Raw genomic sequence first — 22,699 nt, 5'->3', positions numbered from 1 at the left:
TTTGTATTCTCTGTACACTGACATGCCTTCCATGTAATCCCCTCCTCTGCCAGACTCTTGGAGATGCGATTTGTGTGTGTGTGTGTGTGAGAGAGAGAAATTATGGTATTGAGTGAACTTACTGTTCAAGTGAGCTGTGTAGAAATGCAGAAGGCTGGACGTAATGTGTTTATAAACTGACCAAGAGTATATAAATTAATAGATGACTTTCAGTGCAGAGGAAGGGAGCAGGTACAAAAGCAGGAAAAAAATGTCCCTTACAAAGGCATTAGAGGACTGTTGTTTGACTACAGTCTGTCTTCACATGGCAGGGTAGGAAAAGAGGTTAGAATCTATCTTACAGTGAAGTGTGAGTTCTAACTTTTACCTCCAGCTGGGTAAGAGAGCCTAACAAATACAGGATACATCTAAAGTACACCCCTCTGTTGGCAGAAGGATGTAAATTAGATGTATTGGAAGTGCAAATGAAGCCAGCATTTAAATATCCTGCGCTTCCATTGAATAATGGCGGCTGCCACTTTTTTTTTTAAACGGGGCTTTTAGAAAACCCCCCACCCCCAGTAGTTTAGACAGGGCATTTTCGACAAATGCTCTATTTTGAAAGATCCTGTATTCCTCATTTTTTGTGAAGTACATGATCTTTCGAAATGGTGCTTCTCAAAAAATGAGGAGTACAGGATCTTTCAAAATGGGGCATTGTCGAAAATGCCCCGTCTAAACTGCTGTTTTTTCGAAAAGCCCCGTTTCAAGAAAAAGCAGTGATTGCCATTGTGCAAATGAAGCGCAGGATATTTAAATCCGTGCTTTCGATATGTCTAATTTACATCCCTCTGCTGACAGAGGGGTGTAGTTTAGACGTAGCCACACTGACAAAGGTTTTGTATGTATGGTAGAGAGACTTGGGCTAAAACCAAGGCAGGAGTGGTCTAAATGAGGAGAGTTAAGTTCTTAGTTGAATGTTGTGCCAACCTCACCACCCCCTTCCCATCAGCGCTCACAAACTTCTCATCTTTGTTTAGTGATGCTTTTAGTCTGGGCCAGCTGGCATGGCAGAGACCATAGGGAGTAAGGTTTGGATTCTGGTTTCACTCAGGCTAGAAGTACTTTTATGCCATGAGAATGTGGACTAAATTGTTGTAAGGTGCCGGTAGTCCCACATTATCTTGTTTCAGTTTCCTCCAGTGTACCAAGTAGGATGGATAATCTCCTGTAGTTCACTGAGACAGAACATGGTGGTGCTGTTTACTGTACACAAAGAACCATGGGCTGTATCCCCAGAAGTCACAATGGCACATAGTAAGTTGGGTAGAGGCTTGCTGTGTAGCTACTTGTACACAGGCTGGAATAACCTGGGAAGTCACACCTGGGTGTCAGTAATATCCTTGATGGTCAGTTTGTTGCATCAGCAGTGCTGACTCTTCAGGCATGGTCAGACCATGGAAAAAATGCTCCAGTAGTCAGAAGAGCCTGAAAATAAAAAAGCATTCCCATTACCTTTTCTAAGTCTTGTGGAGGATCACAAACAATCAGACCAGATCACCAAACATATTCTCATAACCAGAGAACAGTTACTCCATTCTCAGGCTTTGTCTGGAATTTATAAGACCAGCTAAGAACATATGGTTTCTCCTAGCATACATGTAACAAACAATGGGTATTAAATTGTTTGCCTGCCATACACTTCTTGGACTCTAGGCTTTCTTTCAATGTCTTACTAATAGTTTAGTCTGAACTGTTTCATTCAGCATTTATTTAGTGATAATATGGATGTAATTGAAATGGTTTGGATGGATCCAGATGGGGCAACTGTTCCACAGTACACCATTGCCTTTTGAGGTGTTCTAAAATCCATTACTTCTGGGACCTGTGCCAGTAACTGCAATTAGGTAACCAGAGGGCATTACACATGGGTTGTAGGTGAAGCTGTTGTTGGGAGGAGCCTGCCTTCCCTGCTTGTGGCCCAAGCATACACCCCTGGTCCAGGTCCTGCCCTCTCCCCACTGTCTTCTTTTTCTCTTTACTCACCTATTCCAGCCAAACCAAATGTAGCAAATGCATTTGGAAAATATAGTCTTCTAAAATTTCTTTTTGAAGAAAATGGAGCATGTTTTCCACTGGATGCCATATTTAGGCTTTGTGTACATGTTCAAGTTTACCTGGGAGTGTGATCACGGCAAGAGCTTCCACCACTGAACATGCAGAAGGTAACTAATTAAAAACACTACATTTGGGAATAAAAAGTCTTTTTTTTGGTATACCCTGAAGTTTCAGAGATTTATTTACAAAAACTTTGTAGTAAGGGCAAGTCAATTGTTCTGCTGAATATAGCATGAAGTATTACGGAATAGTTGATGCAGCTCTTCTGTTTTACATTTTTTTGTCAGTATTTCTAAGCTGATTTTTATTTTAAATATACCGCAGAATTTATTTAAAAACCCTATGTCTGAACATCTAAGCACTTAATGCTAAAGCTGAATACTTAAGATTGTGCATTTAAATATCTATGCAAGGATTTTGAACTGTGATTTTTTTTTTTTAAGTTACACATTAATTAAATACTTAAAGTAAATTTCAAACTAAGGTTCTGTAGATATGGTTGGCACATGCCTGTTAAATGGTTTCTGTTCCACTTAATGGCTCTTTCACAATGTTCAATATTACACTAATTGGACTGGCAAGCTGGAAAGATTTTAACTTTTAAGTTAACACATTCACCTAGGGAAGAGTACCTCCCTAGTCAATAAGCTGCATCAACCTGTTGTAGGAGCTGTCAGAATAAGGAAGAGGGGAGAGGTTGAGCACTGGGAAGGCATTGCCTCCCCTCGCTTCTATACCCATTGCCCATGGCATTGTACGTGAACATTAGTGTGCAAGAAGTAAAATTGCACATTTTCAGAATGTCAGTATAGATCCAGCCTTAACATCCAATCCTTTCCTTTGTATTCGCCAGATGTCTCGGTGTGAGGGATGTTTGTTTAACTGATAAACTAATGCTTGTTGGTTAGTGGTATTGGTTACATTTAGCTGGCTCCTGGGGAGATGGCTTTGCTGTGTTAGGGCAATACCTAGGTGACTTTCCAGAGAACACATGACAGCCTCCAGGTATCATGTTTTGGGGAAAAAATGTACCAAACTGACAACTTTTTCTTGTTTGTGATTGCCATCCTCTGAACTGAACTCTAGTAATGATGTAATGTTAGCTTTACCTGGGCAAAGTCTCATGTAATGTCAAATCAGCTTTTTTGGTTACCCCATAGTTTTTCCTCAGCGTTCATGTTTTCCTTGCTCTCATTTCAAGGGATGCTCCAAAAGGGGTCAGTAGCAAGTGTAGATGATGCTTCATAACTTGGGAAAATTCTTTTCAGCAACAGTGAATAAATATATGTATGGGCTGGTATGATGGTTGTAGATCACTCAGCATCCTTGATATGCTCAGGTTTGGAGAGCTAGAGATAATCATGAATCAATCAGTAATTTAAGACAAGCTTTTGATTGTCTGTGATCATGGGCACTAGAACTAATTTTTAAAGAAATAGTGCACAGATTAATGAAAAGTACATGGAGAGGGAAGGCAAAATGAAACTAAGTGGACTGGGAATGTTGGGAACTAAGGAATACTATTTTCAAAAGTAATTAGGAACCTAACCCTCTGTGAAAGTCAATGGTATTTAGGTTCTCATGAATGATAAGTCTCTGGTGTGTGATCAGGAAAACTGGATTTTTGTAAGAATACCAAGATTGATGGTACATACCAGAAAATAATGAAGGTGACACTGTGCAAACATACTAAGCTGATGACTAGTGCAGAGAATGGATTAAACATCTCAAGACTGAACAGAAAACCAGAGACCAGAAACACTTTTTTATGAGGAATTTGGGTGCTTCAAGCACAGATCCAGTCATGGTGCATGATGAGCAGGTCAGTTGGGATGATGCCCGAAGTCAGCATGACAACATGATCCAGTTAGCCTATGCTTGTGGCCCTGCACCAGGAGTCTGCTTATGGGGCATGAGTGGTTGTATTGAGTGTCATGAGATTCCATCAGTCATTGGAGTCTGCCATGCTTGGTACTTTGTTGCCACCACCACCTCTTCCTCCTCCATCATAAGCTCAGTCAGGTGCCTTTCGTGGATTAGAAGATGCAACTTAAATAGTCATGATCTGCTCTCAAAATCTTTTTCCTGACACAGGACTGAAAATACAAGCAAGAAAAGGTCTTCTAAAGGTGCTTCCTCCAGGTTCTGGCTCCAGTAGTTGGGTACACAGATCATGACAGCTTGCCAGGATGTATTGGTGGGCTGTTGAAACTTCCTCTAATATACAATGTGGACAGTCAAGCTTTCTCATAGTATGCCAGTGTTGGGGGTATTTCAGGAGGGTGTTTGAAAGTCTGGTATGTGATTGATTTCACTTAGTCAGTGTGCTGCAGTGTGGATGTCAGAATCTCAGATTCAAGACTGGGTTAGCAAAATCTTAATGTCAGGTTACAATCGTGGTAAACACTCAAATCCTGGGTTTTGTGTATAGGTCAGCTGATTGGAGACCCACTAACCCTGGGCTTACATTGCAGCATAGACATGCCCTGCAGCACTGTTGAAAAAGTTACCCTAAAATTACAGCTACAAGATCATACTAAGTTTGCTTTGGTGGTTGATAATGTCTTGGGTTTTTTTAAATACATATTGTGCTTTTAAATTTGAAATTAAAATATGTAAGCTTAGTGTGTGGAAAGAAAGAATTTAGGGGACTAAGTGTTATGTTGTGAAGAGTTGATGAGCGTGGTGGGTAGTGACAGTGTGTGTGCTATCGTAGCAGAGAAATACGGTAGAATGAGAGGGGAAGCAAGTGGTCAGAGCGAATTGTGGCTTGACAAAATGTAAAGAACATCCAAACTTCAAATTAGTTATTGCTATATCTGTACTTAAAATGACTATGGGGGATAGAAAACCACTGTGACTTTCTGTCTCTGAAGCTACGTCTAGACTGCTTTCTTCTGCTGAAAAGATGCAAATTTGTAGCTAATTTGCATATCTTCCTATCATGTTATCGGAAGAGGTTTTGTTGAAAAATAAAGCAGTTTAGATGCAGTTCTTTTGGGGGGGGGGGGAATCACCCTTTTTTCGAAAGAACCCTGCACATCTCATTTTTTTAGGAAAAGTTTTTTTTTTTTTTTAAGAACTGCAGCTAAACTTTCTTTTTTGACAAAACCTCTTCTGATAACACGGTCAGAAGATATGCAAATTAGCTCTGAATTTACATATCTTTCGGCAGAAGAAAGCAGTATAGACGTAGCCCCAGTGTTGAGTGCTGAAATCTGTGTGGACAAATTTGTTATAGAAAGTTGCTGTGATTTAGTACTAGAAAATTTACCTGGTATTGCTTGGGTCTTTAACTCTCTCTCTCTTTTTTTTTTTTTTTTTTTTAATTTAAATCATTGCTCTGGGGTGAGGCTTTGGATGAGGTGTTCAGTACTCAGGCTGCCTCAGAGAGAGGGGTCAACTCCAGCCCCCTATGGCCACTGCAGCTCCAGTGAACTCAGCTAGAGGAGGGATGCATATCCCCAGTTGGGGGGATGGACAGACTGACAAACCTCTCAAATATGTAGCTTTCTCCATCCTTGTCCCCTGCTGGCCCATAGAGGTTATAGTTGTCCTGGTCCCGATCCCTGGATCTTTGCTTGCCCCCCTTCAGTCATTATACAGTATAACTTGCCCTGCTTTCCATCACCTATTCCCTGCTTCCCCCATGTGGTGGTTATATAGCAGAGCCTTCCCTTTCCGTTTTAGGGAGAGGGGAAATCCCCATTCCAACCACATCCCATTTTCCTGGCACAGCCAAACCCTTTACCTTGTTTTAAATCAGGAGGTGGGGAACAGTTTTTGGATTGAGGGCCACTGACCCATAGAAAAATCAGTTGGGAGCTGCACACAAGTGAGAAGCAAAAAAATCCAAACAACCCCAGAACTCCAAATCCTCACTGATGTAGTCCCTGACTGAGAGAGAGAAAGATACTCCTCACATTCTGGTTCTGGGCTTTAGGTTTCCCACCCGTGCTTTAAATTATAAGAGGAAGCTGCATACCAAATTTGGTTGTTTGGGAGGAGTTCTTGAACAGACAACCTCTCCCAAATATATAGTAGATTAATAGCATGAGGTGCTAATAGAAATAGTGAACTTTATATTTTTAGATAGTTTGTGTTTATCCTCTACAAGATGTAGGAAGAAACTTAACTGAATGTTAACCTACAAAATTCATTTTATGCTGCTAATTATTTGGATTGTTGCATATATCTGCTTTTTTCTTTCATTAGCAAAACCAAATAGGAAGTTGACATTCCTATATCTGGCCAATGATGTCATTCAGAACAGCAAAAGGAAAGGACCAGAATTTACAAAAGACTTTGCACCAGTTATAGTTGAGGCCTTTAAGCACGTTTCAAGGTACAGTAAAACACTATCCTAGGTCTGAAATCTATTTTTTAATTTTTTTTTTTACTGCACCTTTTAGTTTAAAAGCTCCTCTGATCTTGCATAATTGTCAGTTTTCTTCAGCATAAGCCCAGTGGTGCTGGAATATTTTTAATAGCTGGTTTTAAAAGGCAAAACTCTAACCCCTGTCCATGCTACCCGATGTCCTCATGAGCTGGGGCTTGGAGCAAAGCTAGGATGAGGGGACCTGGCAGGTATAAGGGGTCTGGAGCCAGCAGCTGGGACCCAGGGCATGGGGGGGAGGGGTAGCAGGGATCCCAGGTGTGCCTCTGTATCAATGTCAGCAAGGGGGTCAGAGATGGGAGCCAGCTTTTAAGCGAGCTCCCCGTGCGTGCCGATTCCCATTGAGCTGTTTTTCCCCTGGCTGCTGCTGCTTCCCACGGAGACAGCAATGTCGGAGTGAGCCAGTGCTTGAGGGGAGCTAGCTTAAATGCTGGCTCTCCCAAGAGCCGGATCCCTGCTCAGCTACCTGTGTCCCTTCCCCTTGCGCTGATGCCTCTTATGAGGCAGCAGTGGGAGGAGGGAGAGCACACAGGATGCCAGAGCAGCTTCTTTCCCTGGGGGTGCCTGAGTTTAGAGGCAGCAGTGCAAGGAGCTGATTTTTAAACTGGGACCCATGATGCTGGAGCAGCTCCCTGCCCCTAGCAGGTGAGGGGCTGCTCCAGCCCTTGCCAGTTAACTGTTAACTTCCCTACTTTGAACAAGTCACATCTTTAGAGCCCTGTGCAGATACAAAATTGGTATCCACAGATGCATCTACATTTACGAAAATGAGCTGTAGATCTCTACATTCACGTCTGTGGGTGCGGAGATCCATGGATATAAAGTGGATATATGTACATTCTCTGGGTTCTAGATACAAAATCTGTATTAACATCTTATCTGCAAAAATAAGTTGTGGATCTCTGCATTCACATCCACAGAGGCAGATACCCACAGGTATAGAAGGATGTGCTGAGTTCTACGCATTCTCCTTCTCTTTCTTCAAGATGAGGATCTTTATTTCTTAGAGGTGTTGGAAGCTTCAATTCTTATTTCTGTGAAGTGGTTCAGGTCCTTGGTATAAGATTATGCAAGGCCGCGTTCTTGATTACTGGGTTGTACTTTAACCATTTTTATTGAAGAGTTTATAATTTTCCCCCGCAGTGAATCTGATGAGAGTTGTAAGAAGCACCTTGGCCGAGTGCTCTCTATCTGGGAAGAAAGATCGGTATATGAAAATGATGTATTAGAACAACTTAGACAAGCTTTGTGTAAGTATTCTGTGCGCACGTGTTTCAGTCTTTTATATAAATGTTACTATTTCCTGAACTGATTTTTAGGTCTCTACTTTGATTTTTAGATGGTGACAGAAAGGGCAGAAAGCGCATATTTGAACAGATAAAAGTTGATGAAAATAACTGTTCAGCACAAAGTTCTCCAAGTGACCCTCCACAGGTAGAAGTCTCTTGTGTTCATACATTTTTATTATTTCATAAGGTTTGGGTTATATTTAAAAAATCTGAAACTGCCGTCACTGAGTAATACTGAAACAACTCTGCATTATAAGTAGCCCCTTAAGGGCTAATCAACACTCAGAGCTAGAAAGTTAAGTAAAGGTGGCTGTATACCACCTTTATTCTTCCCCAATCCTTGACTTATCATGGGCAACGCAACCCTTGGTGTAATTTGGGGCAGCCTCAGTGCTGCTCTAAACTGTGCTGGCTGCAGAAGCCGCCCATATGGATGGGCTATTTTGCACTCCAGCTCTACTGCAGGCGTTTTCGTTACATCGGAGTGGTTCATAAGTATCAGTGCGTTAGCCCAGATTTATGCTTCCAGAAGATTCTGCCATGTTGATGGAATCTGTGTTGCCTTCTTTGGAGTTCATTTAAGGTCTTTATAGTTCTCCAGTGGTGTATAAGAACCTTACTGGCCCAGTGCTGCTGGCTCTTGCAGCATTTCATAAGTAAATCTCTACATTTTGTGGGGAGGCAGAAGATTAATTGAAAATTTACTCTTCCTTTAACTTTCATTTTACAATAGTCATTATAGCAGTCTTCTCATGTACTGGACTCTTTTCTTTATTACAATACTTCTGTGTCTTGGCTACAAATTACATCAGTACCATAGCATTTTATAATTGTAGCAAATTTGACACTTTTTAAAAAACGTTTCAAAATTAGTTTTATATTTTTTAAATTTTTAAAAACAAGTTTAATAGTGGAAAAATAATATATTGTGATAAGACTATTGCAAATGTAAAACATTGTATAATTGGATCAAATTTTGATCCATCACTGTACTATTTAACAGCTTCATTCAGTATGCAAGGTCTTTCCTAATTTTCATACTTGTCACTGTGTTGTGCTTATGTTTTTTTGTCATGTCCCATTTTCTTCCCAGAAGGGTTTTAAGTTCAACTGGAGCGGTGAGAACCGTAAATTGTGGTGTGTGTTTTTAAGAACAGGATATGTGAAGAGAATCAAAGTTTAGTACTGTCACAAATAATTTATTTTTACTACTTGATTTAAGTTCAGCTCTATGAATGTGCTACCAGTGAAATTATTGCTGTGCTTTTATGCTATGATTCACCTACAGGGAAAGTTAAGCAAGAAGTAATTTAATATGTTGCACTTAATTTAAGCAATTTAAAAGTACCTAGTAAAAATGAAGGATGCCGCCTGGTAGTCATGAACTATAAACCTTGTACTTCATGTTTAAAAGTTGTCCTATTGCAAGAATTTAAAGGAAAATGAGACTCTTTTTAACAGGAAGTTCCATCTTAAAATTGGGAACACTGCAGTTCTGCTCCATGGGGAATTAAAGATATTGATATTTTCCCTATTTGAAGTTGGGGAGGGAAGACATTGGTAATGCTGACTTTGCCAAAGTAGTTTTTAGATTGATATTGTCAAATCACATCACATAAACTCATTGTGAAATGACACTGACATCATTCTGCATCAGGATTTGATGAATAAACCAGTTCTATGCCTGTGTGCTTTTTCAGACTGCAGATCTTATTAGAGCATTACAAGAACTAGAAAATGCAGCCTCGGGGGATGCAGCAGTTCATCAGAGGATAGCTTCATTGCCCGTAGAAGTACAGGATGTGTCCTTATTAGACAGAATAACAGGTGAGAGGGGGATGCGGTAATTGAAATGTTAGTGTGAGATCACCTGACAAGATTTGAGTAATGTGTTGGTATACTTTTTCTTTCCTCTTTGCTTGTCTTTTAGATAAGGAATCTGGAGAACAGCTTTCCAAGATGGTAGATGATGCTTGTATGGTACTGGCGGATTACAATGGCAGGTTGGCAGCTGAAATAGATGATAGAAAACAATTAACTCGAATGTTATCAGACTTTCTACGATGTCAAAAAGAAGTCCTTGCAGAAAAAGAGCATAAGTTGGAAGTGCGTACTATTTTGTTCAGTTTGGTCTGTGTTCTTCGTGAAACTAATTTTTATATGTTATAAATGTTTAGTTGGTTTAAACTTTCTCTCAAAGGTAAATATTAAATAGATGCCCACTTCTAAGTCTTTTCTTCTAGGATATGACTAACAGGTATTCCCTAGCTTCAAAATTTTAAAACTATTACACCACTTCCACGTTATGTGGTATGCGTTCATGTTGAAGGAAAGTTCTCCCTCTATATCCAGCTCATATCTTTTTTTTTTACCTCTGATATTGGAAAAGTTCTTTTGGTTATTATTTTAAGCTTGGTCTACACGAAAAACTGTATTGGTGTGATACTTTAGTTGGGGTAAACCCATACTGTTGATCGGTGTAACTGCCAACAAAAGACCTGGTGTAATGCAACTATATCAACAGGTGGTTCTACACTGGGGGGGGAACCTCCTGTAGTAGCCTTCAGTGGTTGCTTTTTTGAGCTTTGTTTATAAGATTTTTGTTCTCATATTTTTTTTTGGGGGGTGGGGGGAGGGGGGAGAAGGGGTTGGTGCAGGTGTTCCTAAGTTTAACAAAGCTTTCTTATCTGTGTTCAAACAAAATAGTTTCCTTTATGAGATCTGGGAGCTTAACTCTTCACCCAGCTAAGGTCTTGCTTGTTTTTTCTGTTCTGAAATAAGCTTTGATTGCTTGAATTTTTAAGATCTCAATCCTTATAGTACCAAATTACTACATTACATAATTTATTGTATCATAATTTCATATAAAGAACCATATTCTCTTTCCAGTCCTCAGAAGTTCATAATGTTCCTGGAAGAAAATGCAGAGCTGTCCAAGTGCTTTGAGGTGCTTCAGCCGTCTTTGATGTGTTAAAATGGAATATGAGTTAGCTGATAGTGTGATCTACATCCAAATGTTGCTGCAAGTGCCCTGGTCCCAGAGCTACCTTTATTGGACTGACACAAAGCTTGCACTCAGTCCAGCAAGTTGTTATGAAAGATTACAGAGCATGAGTCTTGAAGTCCTTCAGAATTGAGCACAATAGTTAAAACTTCCATTACCTATAGGGATGTGAGCGACTAGTCTACTGTTTGATAACCTTAAGCTTATCCGATAGTCGAGTAGTGACTCAACTAGTTGCTCTTCTCCAATCCCCCCACTGCTGCCTCTGGGGTGGAGCAGGAGATGATGCTGGGGGGAGGTGGCCTAAAAGCTGGTTCCCCCCAGCACCATCTCTGTGGGGACAGGGGAGGCAGAGACTGCTGCGGCTCTTGTACATTTCAGAGGAAGACACACAGTGGGGAAATGGCATGAGCCAGGACTGAAGCAGTCCCCACTCCTGTCAGTTTCCACTGTTGTGCTTTATCCTTTGAAATGTAGCAAGAGCTCTGTGTCTTGCTACATAGGGCTCTTGTTACATTTCAAAGGCTGAAATGCTGCAGTGGGAACACAGGGTGAGTGGTACTGCTTGAGTCCCTGCTTGCCCGGTGCTCCCTGTGCACCCCCCCCCCCCGTTGCTGCCTTTGAGAGGCAGCAAGCGGGAGGAGGGGGGGAGAGCACAAGCCAGCTTAAAAGCCGGTTCCCCCCAGCACCACCTCCGAGATGCCACCTGCTTTCCCCCTGTACCTCTGTCAGAAGCAGCGGGGTGGGATAGGAGACTGCTGTGAAGCAGCCCCTGCCCATGGCCAGCCTGGCAACTGCAAACAGGAGCCGCTGGACTCAGTGGAAACTGGGACAGAGCAGGCCCAGCTCACGTGGATGCTGCACCTCTGCATTTTAAATATAGTTAGAGCCTGGCAGTTCTTTACTACCTTTAAAATGCAGAGCTGCAGCACAGGAAGCTCCCGGAGCTGCTCCCTGGGGTGCTGAATAGTGGTCCTATCGACTAATCATATAGTCGATGCAAACTGTTCACACCAGATTAGCTTCAGATTAGCTTGGTAACCGTAATTTAACATCTCTAGCTTTCTAATTTGACACATGCTTCAATTATAATAGTTATTTTTAATCGCCTTTCATGAAGCCAATTACCCCTCTTAGTATCTTGAGGGAGTTGAGGTTTTAAATATTCTGCATACTACCTCTAAAGTGTTCCATGCTTTATCAGGTTAATATCTGCAGAGACAACTCGACTCCAGAAGTTAGCTGTTGGTGCAGAGCCACCTTTTTGTAAATGGGAGCTATGCCAGGTAGGGCACCCATCCCTTCACACCCTTCTTCATGCCCAGACTCCACATCCACAGCCCACTCCTGCACTCAGTTTTCTTCCCAGCCTCTGCACCCTCAGCCTACTCCCTGGCAGCCCCCTCCCTTACACTCAGCCCTTCATTTTTGGCCCCACTCCAGAACCTGGGCGGGGAGGGGCCTCACAAAATACTAGGGATGTTAAAGGTTATCCGGTAAGCATCACACTAAATGGGGTAATGCTTACTCGTTCAGAGTTACCGGTTGGGAGCTCCTCCAGCCACACGGGGCCCGCCGCGGACAGGGGCTGCTCTTCGGGGCAGGGGAGCCCTGCTCCTAGGTGTGACCTGCAGGCAGGGGCTGCTCCTGCTGGGGCTAGTGGCAGGCCCCAGTGCAGGGACTGGGTGTCCCATGGGCTGGTGACTCCTCCAGCTGGGCTGGAGGGGTCTCCAGCCTAAATGTCACTTAAGTTTGTTAAATGTTAGGTCAGCTTAACACTTAACTGGTTAACTCGTTAACTGGGATTTTATTTCCCTACTTGATGATGATCTCTTTTTCTTCACAATCAAGTAAGAGAGCCTACTTTTTTTCAGTTGCACAGTAATCTGTTTCATGATAAATTGCACTTAAAATACCCTGGTTTCACAAGATAATCAATTTGTAAAGACTTTGAGCCATTGATTATATATAATTCAGACTTTTTCAAGTGAACTTGTACTTACACTAGCTGACTGAATTTCTTGTTTCTCAGTAATTCTCAGATGCCAAGCTGTAGTTAGAATATGCATGTTGTCTGTACCTAGCTTCCGATCATTTGTCAAAGAGCTTTGTGATGGAAGTGCAGAGTTTCTCCATTTGCTTACAAATTACTGTCACTTGGACTCAGCCTTGTGTCTCGAGTTCAGATTTGTTGGATTTGTCCTTATCTAAAAGGACTTGTTTCCAACCTTATAGATACTCTGTAGAAACATCTCAAACATGACCCAGGGGGTGCCGGATTATCAGATTTGCCGGACTATCGGAAGGGGGGGGCTATGAGGGGCCTGGGGTGGAGTGCGGAGGATGCCACCCCAGACCCCTCATAGCCCCCCTTCCGATAATCTGGCTCTGCCCCAGGTGTCCCTGATTCAGCCGCTGCTGGTCAGTTTCAACAGCGGCTGAGTCGGGGACGCCTGCAGCAGAGCTGCTGGAGTGCTGCCGGGTTGATCCGGTAGTGCCGACCCTTGGCGCGGCGAGACCAATCCAGCAGCACCCCGGCTGCTCTTGGGGACACCTGGGGCAGATCAGCTGGGGTGCTCTACCCCAGGTGTCCCAAAGTCAGCCGCTGCTGATACTGATCAGCGGCTGACTCCAGGAAGCCCGAGGCATTGCTGCTCTGCCCCGGGCTTCCTGGAGTCAGCCACTGGTCAGTTTCAGCAGCGTATGAGTCCAGACGCCTAGGACAGAGCAGCTGGGGCGCTGCCAGGTTGGTCTGGTAGCACCAACCTGTGGCGCTGCGAGACCAACCCAGCAGCACCCCAGCTTCTCTGTACCAGGTGTACCCAAGTCAGCCGCTGCTGAAACTGATCAGGGGCTGATTTCAGGAAACCAGGGCAGAGCAGCTCTGCCTCGGGCTTCCTGGAGTCAGCCGCTGGTCAGTTTCAGCAGCCGCTGAATCGGGGACAGCTGGGGTGCTGCCGGGTTGGGTCCCACAGCTCCAAGGGGCAGCGCTATGGGACCAACCCAGCAGCACTCCAGCTGCTCTGCCCTAGGCGTCCCCGATTCAGCCGCTGGTCAATTTGAGCAGCGGCTGAATCAGGGAAGCTGGGGGCAGAGCAGCTCCAATGGTCCGGCTGCCCAGAGCACTTCCGGGTTTCTGTAATTTGCTTTTTGTAGTAACTTATTGCTACAGTACAAAGTGTTTTGATGAAAACTTCCGAAGTTTTCTTTCAGATAGGTACATTATTTTTTAAATTATCCCCATCTCATACAGAAAATACATTTATAACATCACCTTCTTTGCAAAGTTTTGTGGTATTATGTTTTATACAATATCTACTAGGGAAGTATAAGTTTAACCGTTTATCTGATAAACATTAGACTTACCCGAATGCTTACCAGGTAACCAGTTGGACGGCTAATTGCACCAGGCTGAGTAATCCTTGCTGCTGTGCCTACATTGGGCTAGCAAGACCCTGGCTCCGTGGGAGCAGTAGGCAGTATTCAACCTCAGTTGCACTAGAGCAGCCTAGGCAGGACCTCTTGACTCCTTGCACTTGGCCAGCCATCTATTAACCAGTTAAACGGTACAACTTTAACTGTCTAACTAGTTAACAATTTCAGTAGTCATTTATATCCCTAATTTCTACCTGGCTGCTTGCAAAAGTATTTGACATGTAAAAAGAGTAAGTGGCTGTATTCTCAGCAGGAATGGGTGCATGTCATCTGCTGCTGAAGTGGTTTGATAGCATTAAAATTTGAAACTCTGGGGAATTCCTGCCAGTCATAAATTGGAGTATAGGCTTAAATGTATGAATCTCTTATCTTCTGAAGCAAATTACAGGTAAGTTTTTCACTAAAGAACAATATAAACTTTTTACATTATTTTATTTACTTTTTCTAAATACCAGGAGAATTACAATGGGTATTTCTTTAAACCAACAACTTGTTAATCAAGGTAAAGTATGCATACAAATTAAAATTTGATAAGTGAATTTTGAAACTTGGTAGGTAAGTTGTTACTGGTCATGTGTGTTTGCATCAAAAGCTAACCCAGCCATTTAATAAGGTTACTGTCATAACCCCGATATGGGTAAGTACTGTCATTTTTATAACTTTTAAATATGATTTCTTTAACATCTATCTAGCTTCTGTTGCAGGTGGTGGATATGGACGTATCTCCTAATGATGTCACCATCCGTTAGTTCTCAAATCCTGCTAAAAATAAATATCCAAATCAAAATCCTGTATTGTCTCTTGTTTTTGAAAATTGAAAAGATTGCTTTAACTGCTTGTATCAAAATGTGCTCTTTGTGTCTTCCACTGATACTTTTCATTGTCTCACAAACACAAACTGTCTTTTATACCTAAAGCAGAAAATAAGTGTTTTTCAGTATTCTTCCTAGAGATTAGAAGTTGCACATTTTAATCTGCTAAAATGAAATATGCACCAGCTTTGAGTCTAGCAATAAAACATTCTCAATAAATGCAACATCTTAAAGCTCTTGGTCTTGTTAAAAAACACTTATAATGTGACACCCTTAACAAGAGAAGTCAACAGTCTGATTTTATAGTAAAGTTGTCACTTGAACAAAAAGGCTTTGAAAGTAATGCCATTGTTTTTTTACTGCTAGTAACTTGGTGCAGGTGTTAGGTTACATCCTTTTGGGATGTAATACAGCTTGCAGCATGTGTCCATCACAAGTACAATAGAGAGGTTTTTCCCCTTGTCTGTTCACCTGTCTTTTTACACTTAGTGTTTTGAAAGACATGATGCATTTCAAGGTCCTACCCTCTGTTGCCCTGAAAACAAACACTCTTTTGTTAATCTGCTGACTTCAGTCAGTGCAGCTTGAGCTGAACCATATTTTGGGGTTTTGCATAATATGTTATAATTTGTATACAACTTTTAGTAACATTATGGTCTAATTCTAGAAAATCTGTTCAAGTGTTTATCAAATAGATATTGGACTCCCTGCAAAGCAAATTCATGATAAAATTGTGGGAGGGAGAAAGCTATTCTTGCAATAGCATTTTTTACATGATCACAACTGGCCAAAAGCTAAACAAATCAATCTCAGATGTGCCGAAGATAGTTAAATGTCACTGGATTGCAAATGGGATAGCATGGCAAAACAAAAAAAATAACATGCTTCATTGCCTGTACTTAAAATCACTGTATTCAGATGTTTACAGATTAAATCTCTCCTAATTTTTTACTTTAGGACTGTTCTGAATATCATTGAGTTCGGTATGCTAAATATAGTAATGAGCAACACTATTGTATGCAATGACTTCTACCAAAATGTTCCATTTTCACAAACTTATCATAGTATCAGTTTCTACTTCCTTAAATTTGGGAAGGCCAACATATTGTTCCTGCCTTTTAATCATTGAAGAATAAAGTTAAAATGGCCTTTGAACAGCTATTTCATAAATCCTGTAGTTGCCCTTTTTAGTTGGTAACTCTTAAGAAAAAATCCACACACCTTTACTTTAAGATTAGTAATCTTTTATTGTCTTGGGCATGAGAATGCAAGCTTGTTTTATGCAGGCTTGTGAACCATTTGTTGTATCAAGGATCCTTGATAAGGAAGATGTCTAAAGTATGATGATCTACCTCTAAGTATATGAGTACCATTGGAACATCATGACCTATGTAGTCAGCCCTGACTACTCTACAAAATGCTAGGGTAGTGAAACTATTCATAGTCACTTTTATACTTCTTCAGAAAGCATAGTTGTGCCATATGGCATGAATGATGCATAACTCTTCTAAAAATACATTGAAAAACAGAAGTTTCAACAGTTTTTGAATTAGTTGATACGTTTTCAAGAACTTGTCACAAACTACTTCTGAGACACTGTCTATCCTGTAGTGTAGGCAGAGATGTTCTGCTATTAGATACATATAGAATCATAGAATACTAGGACTGGAGGGGATCTCAAGAGGTCATCGAGTCCAGTTCCCTGCCCCCATGACATGACCAAATACTGTCTAGACCATCCCTGATAGACATTTATCTAACCTACTCTTAAATTATCTAACCTACTCTTAAATATCTCCAGAAATGGGGATTCCACAACCTCCCTGGGCAATTTATTCCAGTGTTTTGACTACCCTGACAGGAACTTTTTCCTAATGTCCAACCTAAACCTCCCTTGCTTCAGTGTAAGCCCGTTGCTTCTTGTTCTATCCTCAGAGGTCAAGATGAACAAGTTTTCCCCTTCCTCCTTATGACACCCTTTTAGAGACCTGAAAACAGCTATCATGTCCCCCCTATATGTAGTTGTGCCAGTGCCTCTGGAGTCAGCTGTTTTCTTTCACACTGACAAATCTGTATAAAAAACTTTAGCATGTGTAATGGATTGATGTGCAAACTGAATCTCAAGTGTGAATCCTAGTAAGGTTGAATTAATGAGCTGTAGTGTCACTAGTAAACCGATGTTTTGAGAAGACACCTTTTCCCATTTTAAGGTCTCTTTTTTCCCCAGCTGTTTTTATTGATTTAGGAATGCCATGACTTTTCTCACTTCTCCATAATAATTGTTATAAGCTAGCATAGAATTGTTTGGCTGCCTGGAATTTAGGAGTGTGGTGCAGTGCCAGGGAAGGTTTTCCTTTTTTTTGCTTCTTCCCATAGGCTAAAAGATTTTTGGTAAAATTGAGATTCCAGTAGAGCTGTTGTGTCCAGCAAACTAGCCACATGTGGCTATTTGGCCATTTGAGTGTGGCTAGCTTACTATTGCAGTAACCACTAGAGTGGCTTCTACTTCAGAACTGGTTGGATACCATGGGAGTAGAGCTATTGGGGGAATTAAAAGAATTTAATGTGAAAATTCTAGGTGGTGAATCCATAATAAACATTTGAGTAGTTCTAATTTTTAAGTACAGGTTGAGCCTCTCTAGTTCAACGCTCTCTAATCCAGCAACATACATAGTCTGGCATGATTTTAGTTGTCAGATATTTGCTTCTTATGAGTGTGGCCAAGTTTCCCACAGTTCCACAAAGTCTGATTACCGCCACCAGTTCTGACTCTGTGCTGTAATTAACTCTAATTTTACTCTGAAATGTCTTCTAAGAGCCCAGTAAGTATTGGCAGTGCTGGTAAACAATATTGACTTCTCAGGACTCAGCAAATTCTCTGGTTCGATACTGGTCAGGCCCTGATTATACCAGACTAGAGAGGTTCAGCTTGTATCTATGCTCAAATATTTGTTAGATTAAACAAATTACTGACAATGAGGACTGTTACATAAATATGCATTTTCTTTCTCTAAAATATGTTCTCCACATATTGTTTATGGATCTCAAGCTTCTAGTTATTGGTAGCCTTTGAGCTCTCTTTAGTTCTTGGATTAAAGAGGATTTATCACAAAATGTCAATTGTGTGTGCCTTGTGGGGAGACATATGACTTCATTAATTCCTCCCTTGCTGATTGATAGTGAGTAGCTCTGTAATCCTTTAACTAGTTTAGTAAAAGTTAATTTTAAGACTCAAATCACTAAAGCTTTTTTTGGGGAGGCTCCTTATTTTTAACCACTTCCATCTCTAGTTGAGGTTTCTGGGGAGTGGAGTGTGGCAGGTTTGACCTCTGGCGTCCACTCTGTCCACCCTGGGAGCGACCGGATTGCCAACATAGGATATAAGGGCCATTCTGAAGGTGTGGAGGTGGATTCTGGGGTTGCTTACGAGATAGTTGGTCTTCTCTTGCAATAGATGGGTAATTTTTTTATGTTCACAGCCTGCTGAGAATTCCTTATTTTGAATATCTGTCCTAGTTATTCATAAAATGCCTCTGCACCAGCACTTAATCCTGAAATGTCTCATGGACAGACGTGTCTGTTTCCTTGGCATTTATGCTTTCTAAATAATATGAGATCAACTTGTCTTTAAACAAGACTTCTCTTTCGAAAAGGATATTCTCCATTGCCTCATTCATTTGAATGTTATGGGGAAGCAGCAAAATACTTTAGAATGTGTAGAACTAATTAAATTGAATCACCTTTTGAAAGAGGTGTCGATAAGCAATCTGATAAGTCACTGTGGTGGAGACCTTTCTTAGCTTCATTTTGGTTTGAAATAAGATTATAATAAGTGATATTAAAATCTTCTGATCCTCAAGGTGACAAGGAGTACTTCTATAGACATATAGTTCCCTTCTGTACAGAACTCATGTACAGATTTTTTCTGAGCTCATTGTAATTGCCTAGTGGGTTTTTTCCTGTTTGTATCAGCTATTTCACTTTTGTTGGGTAAGAAAAATAGAATTCTTCCATACTAGTTGCCACACAGCTAGTGCCTCTACCTTGTTTATAGGCCAGATTTACTTTGATTGGTAAACTGCTGCTAGACCTGGAAAATGCACTGGGTACAAAGTAAGGATGTTAGACTAGTTGACTATCCGATAAGCAAATGCTTATCAGATCGTCAGTCTGCTAGTTGATTCTCTCTCCCCTCCCCCACTGCCTCTATCAGAGGCACCAAGGGGGAGGGGGGGGGAACGGGTACTTCAAGGGGCAGTGGAGGGTCTTGTACATTTCAGAGGAGGAATGTGGAAGTTCCTATCGACTAGTCGATGGAAATTTCATCGACTGCTTGACTAGTAAATTAACTGCAATTTAACATAGTACAGACGTAGCTTATTACTTCACTGACCATCTGAACATTAGAAATAGAACAGGGATTCATGTGTCAAAGCCTCCGGTGTGAACTATTGTAATCTTCTCTACTTTAGTCTGGATATGAAATTTGTGAGGAAATTGTCTAATGCAGAGATCTATCTGCTGAGATGAATATATACGTAGTCTCTGTTTCTCTGCTATAAGGATTTTTTTCAGTTACTTAGAATTGATTAGTTCTTCCTTATGCCCCTTTACAGTAATGGATGCATTTAATTTTTGTAGTTAACTTTATCCTTTTCACTGATGAGATCAGATCCTTAATTTAAACCTATTCAAGTATATTTTTTACTAGACTAAAATGTGACCTTCAGTTCTCCATATCCTAAAGAAATATAGCCCAGTAGTTAGAGCATTGGCCCGGGACATAGGATACCAGGTTTAATTCAGTCCAAGTCATCTTGTGTGACTTTGGACAAACTACTTCAGTTCTCTGCCTCAGTTCCCCGTCGGTGGCATGGGAGAAAATATTTCCCTGGGTTCTTGGGGATAAATAGACCATATAATTCAGTTGCAATTATAGCTCAAAAATGATTTACCAGTTGTTAGAATTCAATAGCAGTTGGTTTCTTACATGACTTACAACAGCTTATATAACACTTTCACCTTATGTCTAACATGCTTATAAATCTGTTAATTGTTTACTCTTTATAAACAGCTTATAAATTCACTGTTGGCACAGATGTGACACACAATCAATAACATTAAAATGACCAAGTTCCTCAGATATACTGTGGCCATCAATATATAAAACCTTCAACTGATGACTGAAAATGCATTAGATTGGGTTTCAGCCTTTTGTAATTTCCCCATCCTAAGTCTTCTGCAAAAATATCTGATGTTTCTAATATTAAGTGGGGGGGGGGGGGGAAATGAAGCCAACTTTAGTATAGAAGGGTGGGATGGGGCCTAAAATGCAGAACTTAAATATAGAGACACAGGTTTCAATTCTGGCTTTTGTACAGTCCTCTATGGAAAGCTCTGGTAAGTCAGAATGCTGCTTGAGGGTCTGTCTATACCAGAAGGGGTCAATAATTTTAGAAGGGGGGGGGAATATCACTTCACAAATTTTTGAAGTGGCCCTGGACTGCCCTGGAAGGGATGGGGCCTTGGGAAGAAGGGGCAAGGCCAGAACACTTCCATGGTCCCCTGCCCACAGACCCTGATCGGCCTGAGGGCGGAAGGAACATGTGAAGTCTTTGCCACCTGCCCTCTCAGTGCCTAGAGAAAACCACCAGCTGTTCTGAACAACTGGTAGTTCCCTCTAGGTGCCACGCACCCCTTGCAGCAGGAGGAGACTTTGCATGCTCCCCCATCTGCAAGTTTCAATTGGCCTGGGGGCGGGGGAGCAGCAGGGCATCCACAGGCCGGATCCAGCTCCTGGAGGCTCTTTCCCACGCCTGGTCTATACTGCAGTCCAGGGGCATGTATTAAAGTTGAGTACACTGCCGCAAACTAGCTTTAATAACAGGCTGGGATGGGTACTGGAGGAGTGAAACCATGACAGTGCATGTGCATGACAGCTGCTGCTGCTTGAGTAATTGCTCCAGGTTCTGTGTAGCATGGATTTGTGTAGCATGAATTGCTGTAGTTTCTCTGATCCGGCACCTGAATTAGCTGGATTAAACCTAGCTCAGGTATTACTGAGCCTGTGTTCATACCCGTGAATGCAGTACAGGCATACCGTACACCTAATTTGTGTCTCTGTACCAGGATAAACCTCTATTATTCATTATCATTGTAAAAATTAGAATTCTTAGGTTGAAGGTGAAAGGTATTACTAGAAAGGAGTAGTATATGGTAAACTCCCCAGAGTTTTACTATTTTGCAGTTCACATTCTAGCTGTTTAAATTTGGTTCTTCTATTATATAGTCACACATCAGAACTCTTACATTGTAGCTTGAGTATAGCCTGTAGTAAAAGTACAGTGTATTTTAAATAGGTTCCCATTCCTCTACCATCTACACTAGATTGGGGTGCTTGTACTACTCTATTTAAAGGTGCCTCCCTAGTAAGGAAGCAAATGAGGGCTCTGGTCTTATGTATATCTGAGACCTGTTATAGCTCTATGGTGCGGCTTTTAAACAGATTATTCCTGGCTGCTATAAACCAAAAGCTTGAGATTCCTAAACCAAAATGAGGAGATCTATCATACATCTTAAGAACAACAACATTTGCAGGTATGTAATGTAATTATTTTTGTCTGTACTTTGAAAACTGAAGTGCACACTGCAAATTTCAGTGTGACAGCATTTTTTCTTTAACAGTTGGACTATAGGAAAACTTTCTTTTTGCTAGCATTACTCAGGTGCACTGGTTAGTCAAAATTTCATAAGCAAAAGGATTGTGAGAAAAAGGGAAACTGCAATTTAATGTTCTAATTACAATCTAAATAGTAGTTTATATAATTGTTAAATGCTGTTAAGATCACCATCACTTTGAGTAAATATTTCACTCAGAGCATAACACAAGTGCTAACTTCAGGTTCTGCATCTGGAATCTATTTTAAAGTGTAGTTCTAATCTGAAAAGCGATGCTGAAAATGGTGCTTTCTTCAGCAGTTCTGCTCTGTTTCGGTCATATCTGCTAACGAAAAAAAGGCTTCATTTTAGAACCTGTAGCTACTGAAGTCAGTGGGAGCCATCCATGATTACTACCTTAAAATGAAGCCACATGGTTTTTGTAACTCTCTCTCTCTCTCTCTCTCAGAAAAAATACTGCTGTTGAGTCAACTGGATTTTTAGGATATTTTAATAGAATTTTTAATCAAGTTCCAATTGAAGTCACTTGTGCAACCTGTTTCAATGACAACTTTTCCTCAGCCCCTCCCAACATCCAATAAATGTGTGTTGTTGTTGTGTCACTGGAAAGGCCAGGGGATTTCAGTGGTGTAACAGATGGCTTACGCTGAGAATCTGTTGCAAAATGTAGTTATTGGTGATCATATGCTGCCATACCTTAATGATATTACATGTCAGAAAACATTTTTTGTTGGTAAGCTTACTTCCACAGAAGTAGGAATTGAATTATTTTTTTAAACTTTCCCAAAACTTTTGGGAAGAGATCAAACCTGGAAAATTTCAGTCAAAAAATTGAAAGTTGCCATATGAGCAAGTGAAAAGGGAATGAAATGGGAGTTTATGCTGTTCTAGTGGCTTGTGGTGCTTCTATTACAATAAAACTTAGTACATGTTCTGTGGTAGAGAGAGACTGTTTTAAACATTTCACTTCAATTACTGCCTTTCTCTT

The 22,699-nt window shown here is 41.1% G+C and overlaps 1 protein-coding gene across 3 annotated transcripts in view; it reads left to right on the top strand.

Annotated features, from left to right (window-relative positions):
• The window catches only part of RPRD1A (regulation of nuclear pre-mRNA domain containing 1A), a 51,497-nt gene that overhangs the window by 4,233 nt on the left and 24,565 nt on the right, over positions 1–22,699 (top strand). For 2 of the 3 annotated variants that reach the window (XM_075921647.1, XM_075921646.2), the window contains exons 2-6: positions 6,313–6,442; positions 7,637–7,743; positions 7,833–7,927; positions 9,483–9,609; positions 9,713–9,888. In XM_075921647.1, the coding sequence (XP_075777762.1) occupies positions 6,313–6,442; positions 7,637–7,743; positions 7,833–7,927; positions 9,483–9,609; positions 9,713–9,888 (635 nt within the window). Of the gene's footprint in view, positions 1–6,312; positions 6,443–7,636; positions 7,744–7,832; positions 7,928–9,482; positions 9,610–9,712; positions 9,889–14,925; positions 15,009–22,699 lie in introns of those variants that run through there. The other variant, XM_075921649.1, reaches the window with a different exon arrangement.

This window comes from Pelodiscus sinensis, chromosome 2 (assembly GCF_052426305.1).
Source record: "Pelodiscus sinensis isolate ZL-2025 chromosome 2, ASM5242630v1, whole genome shotgun sequence".
In the NCBI taxonomy this organism is placed as follows: domain Eukaryota; kingdom Metazoa; phylum Chordata; order Testudines; family Trionychidae; genus Pelodiscus; species Pelodiscus sinensis.
This window is presented reverse-complemented; position numbering and strand designations above follow the sequence as displayed.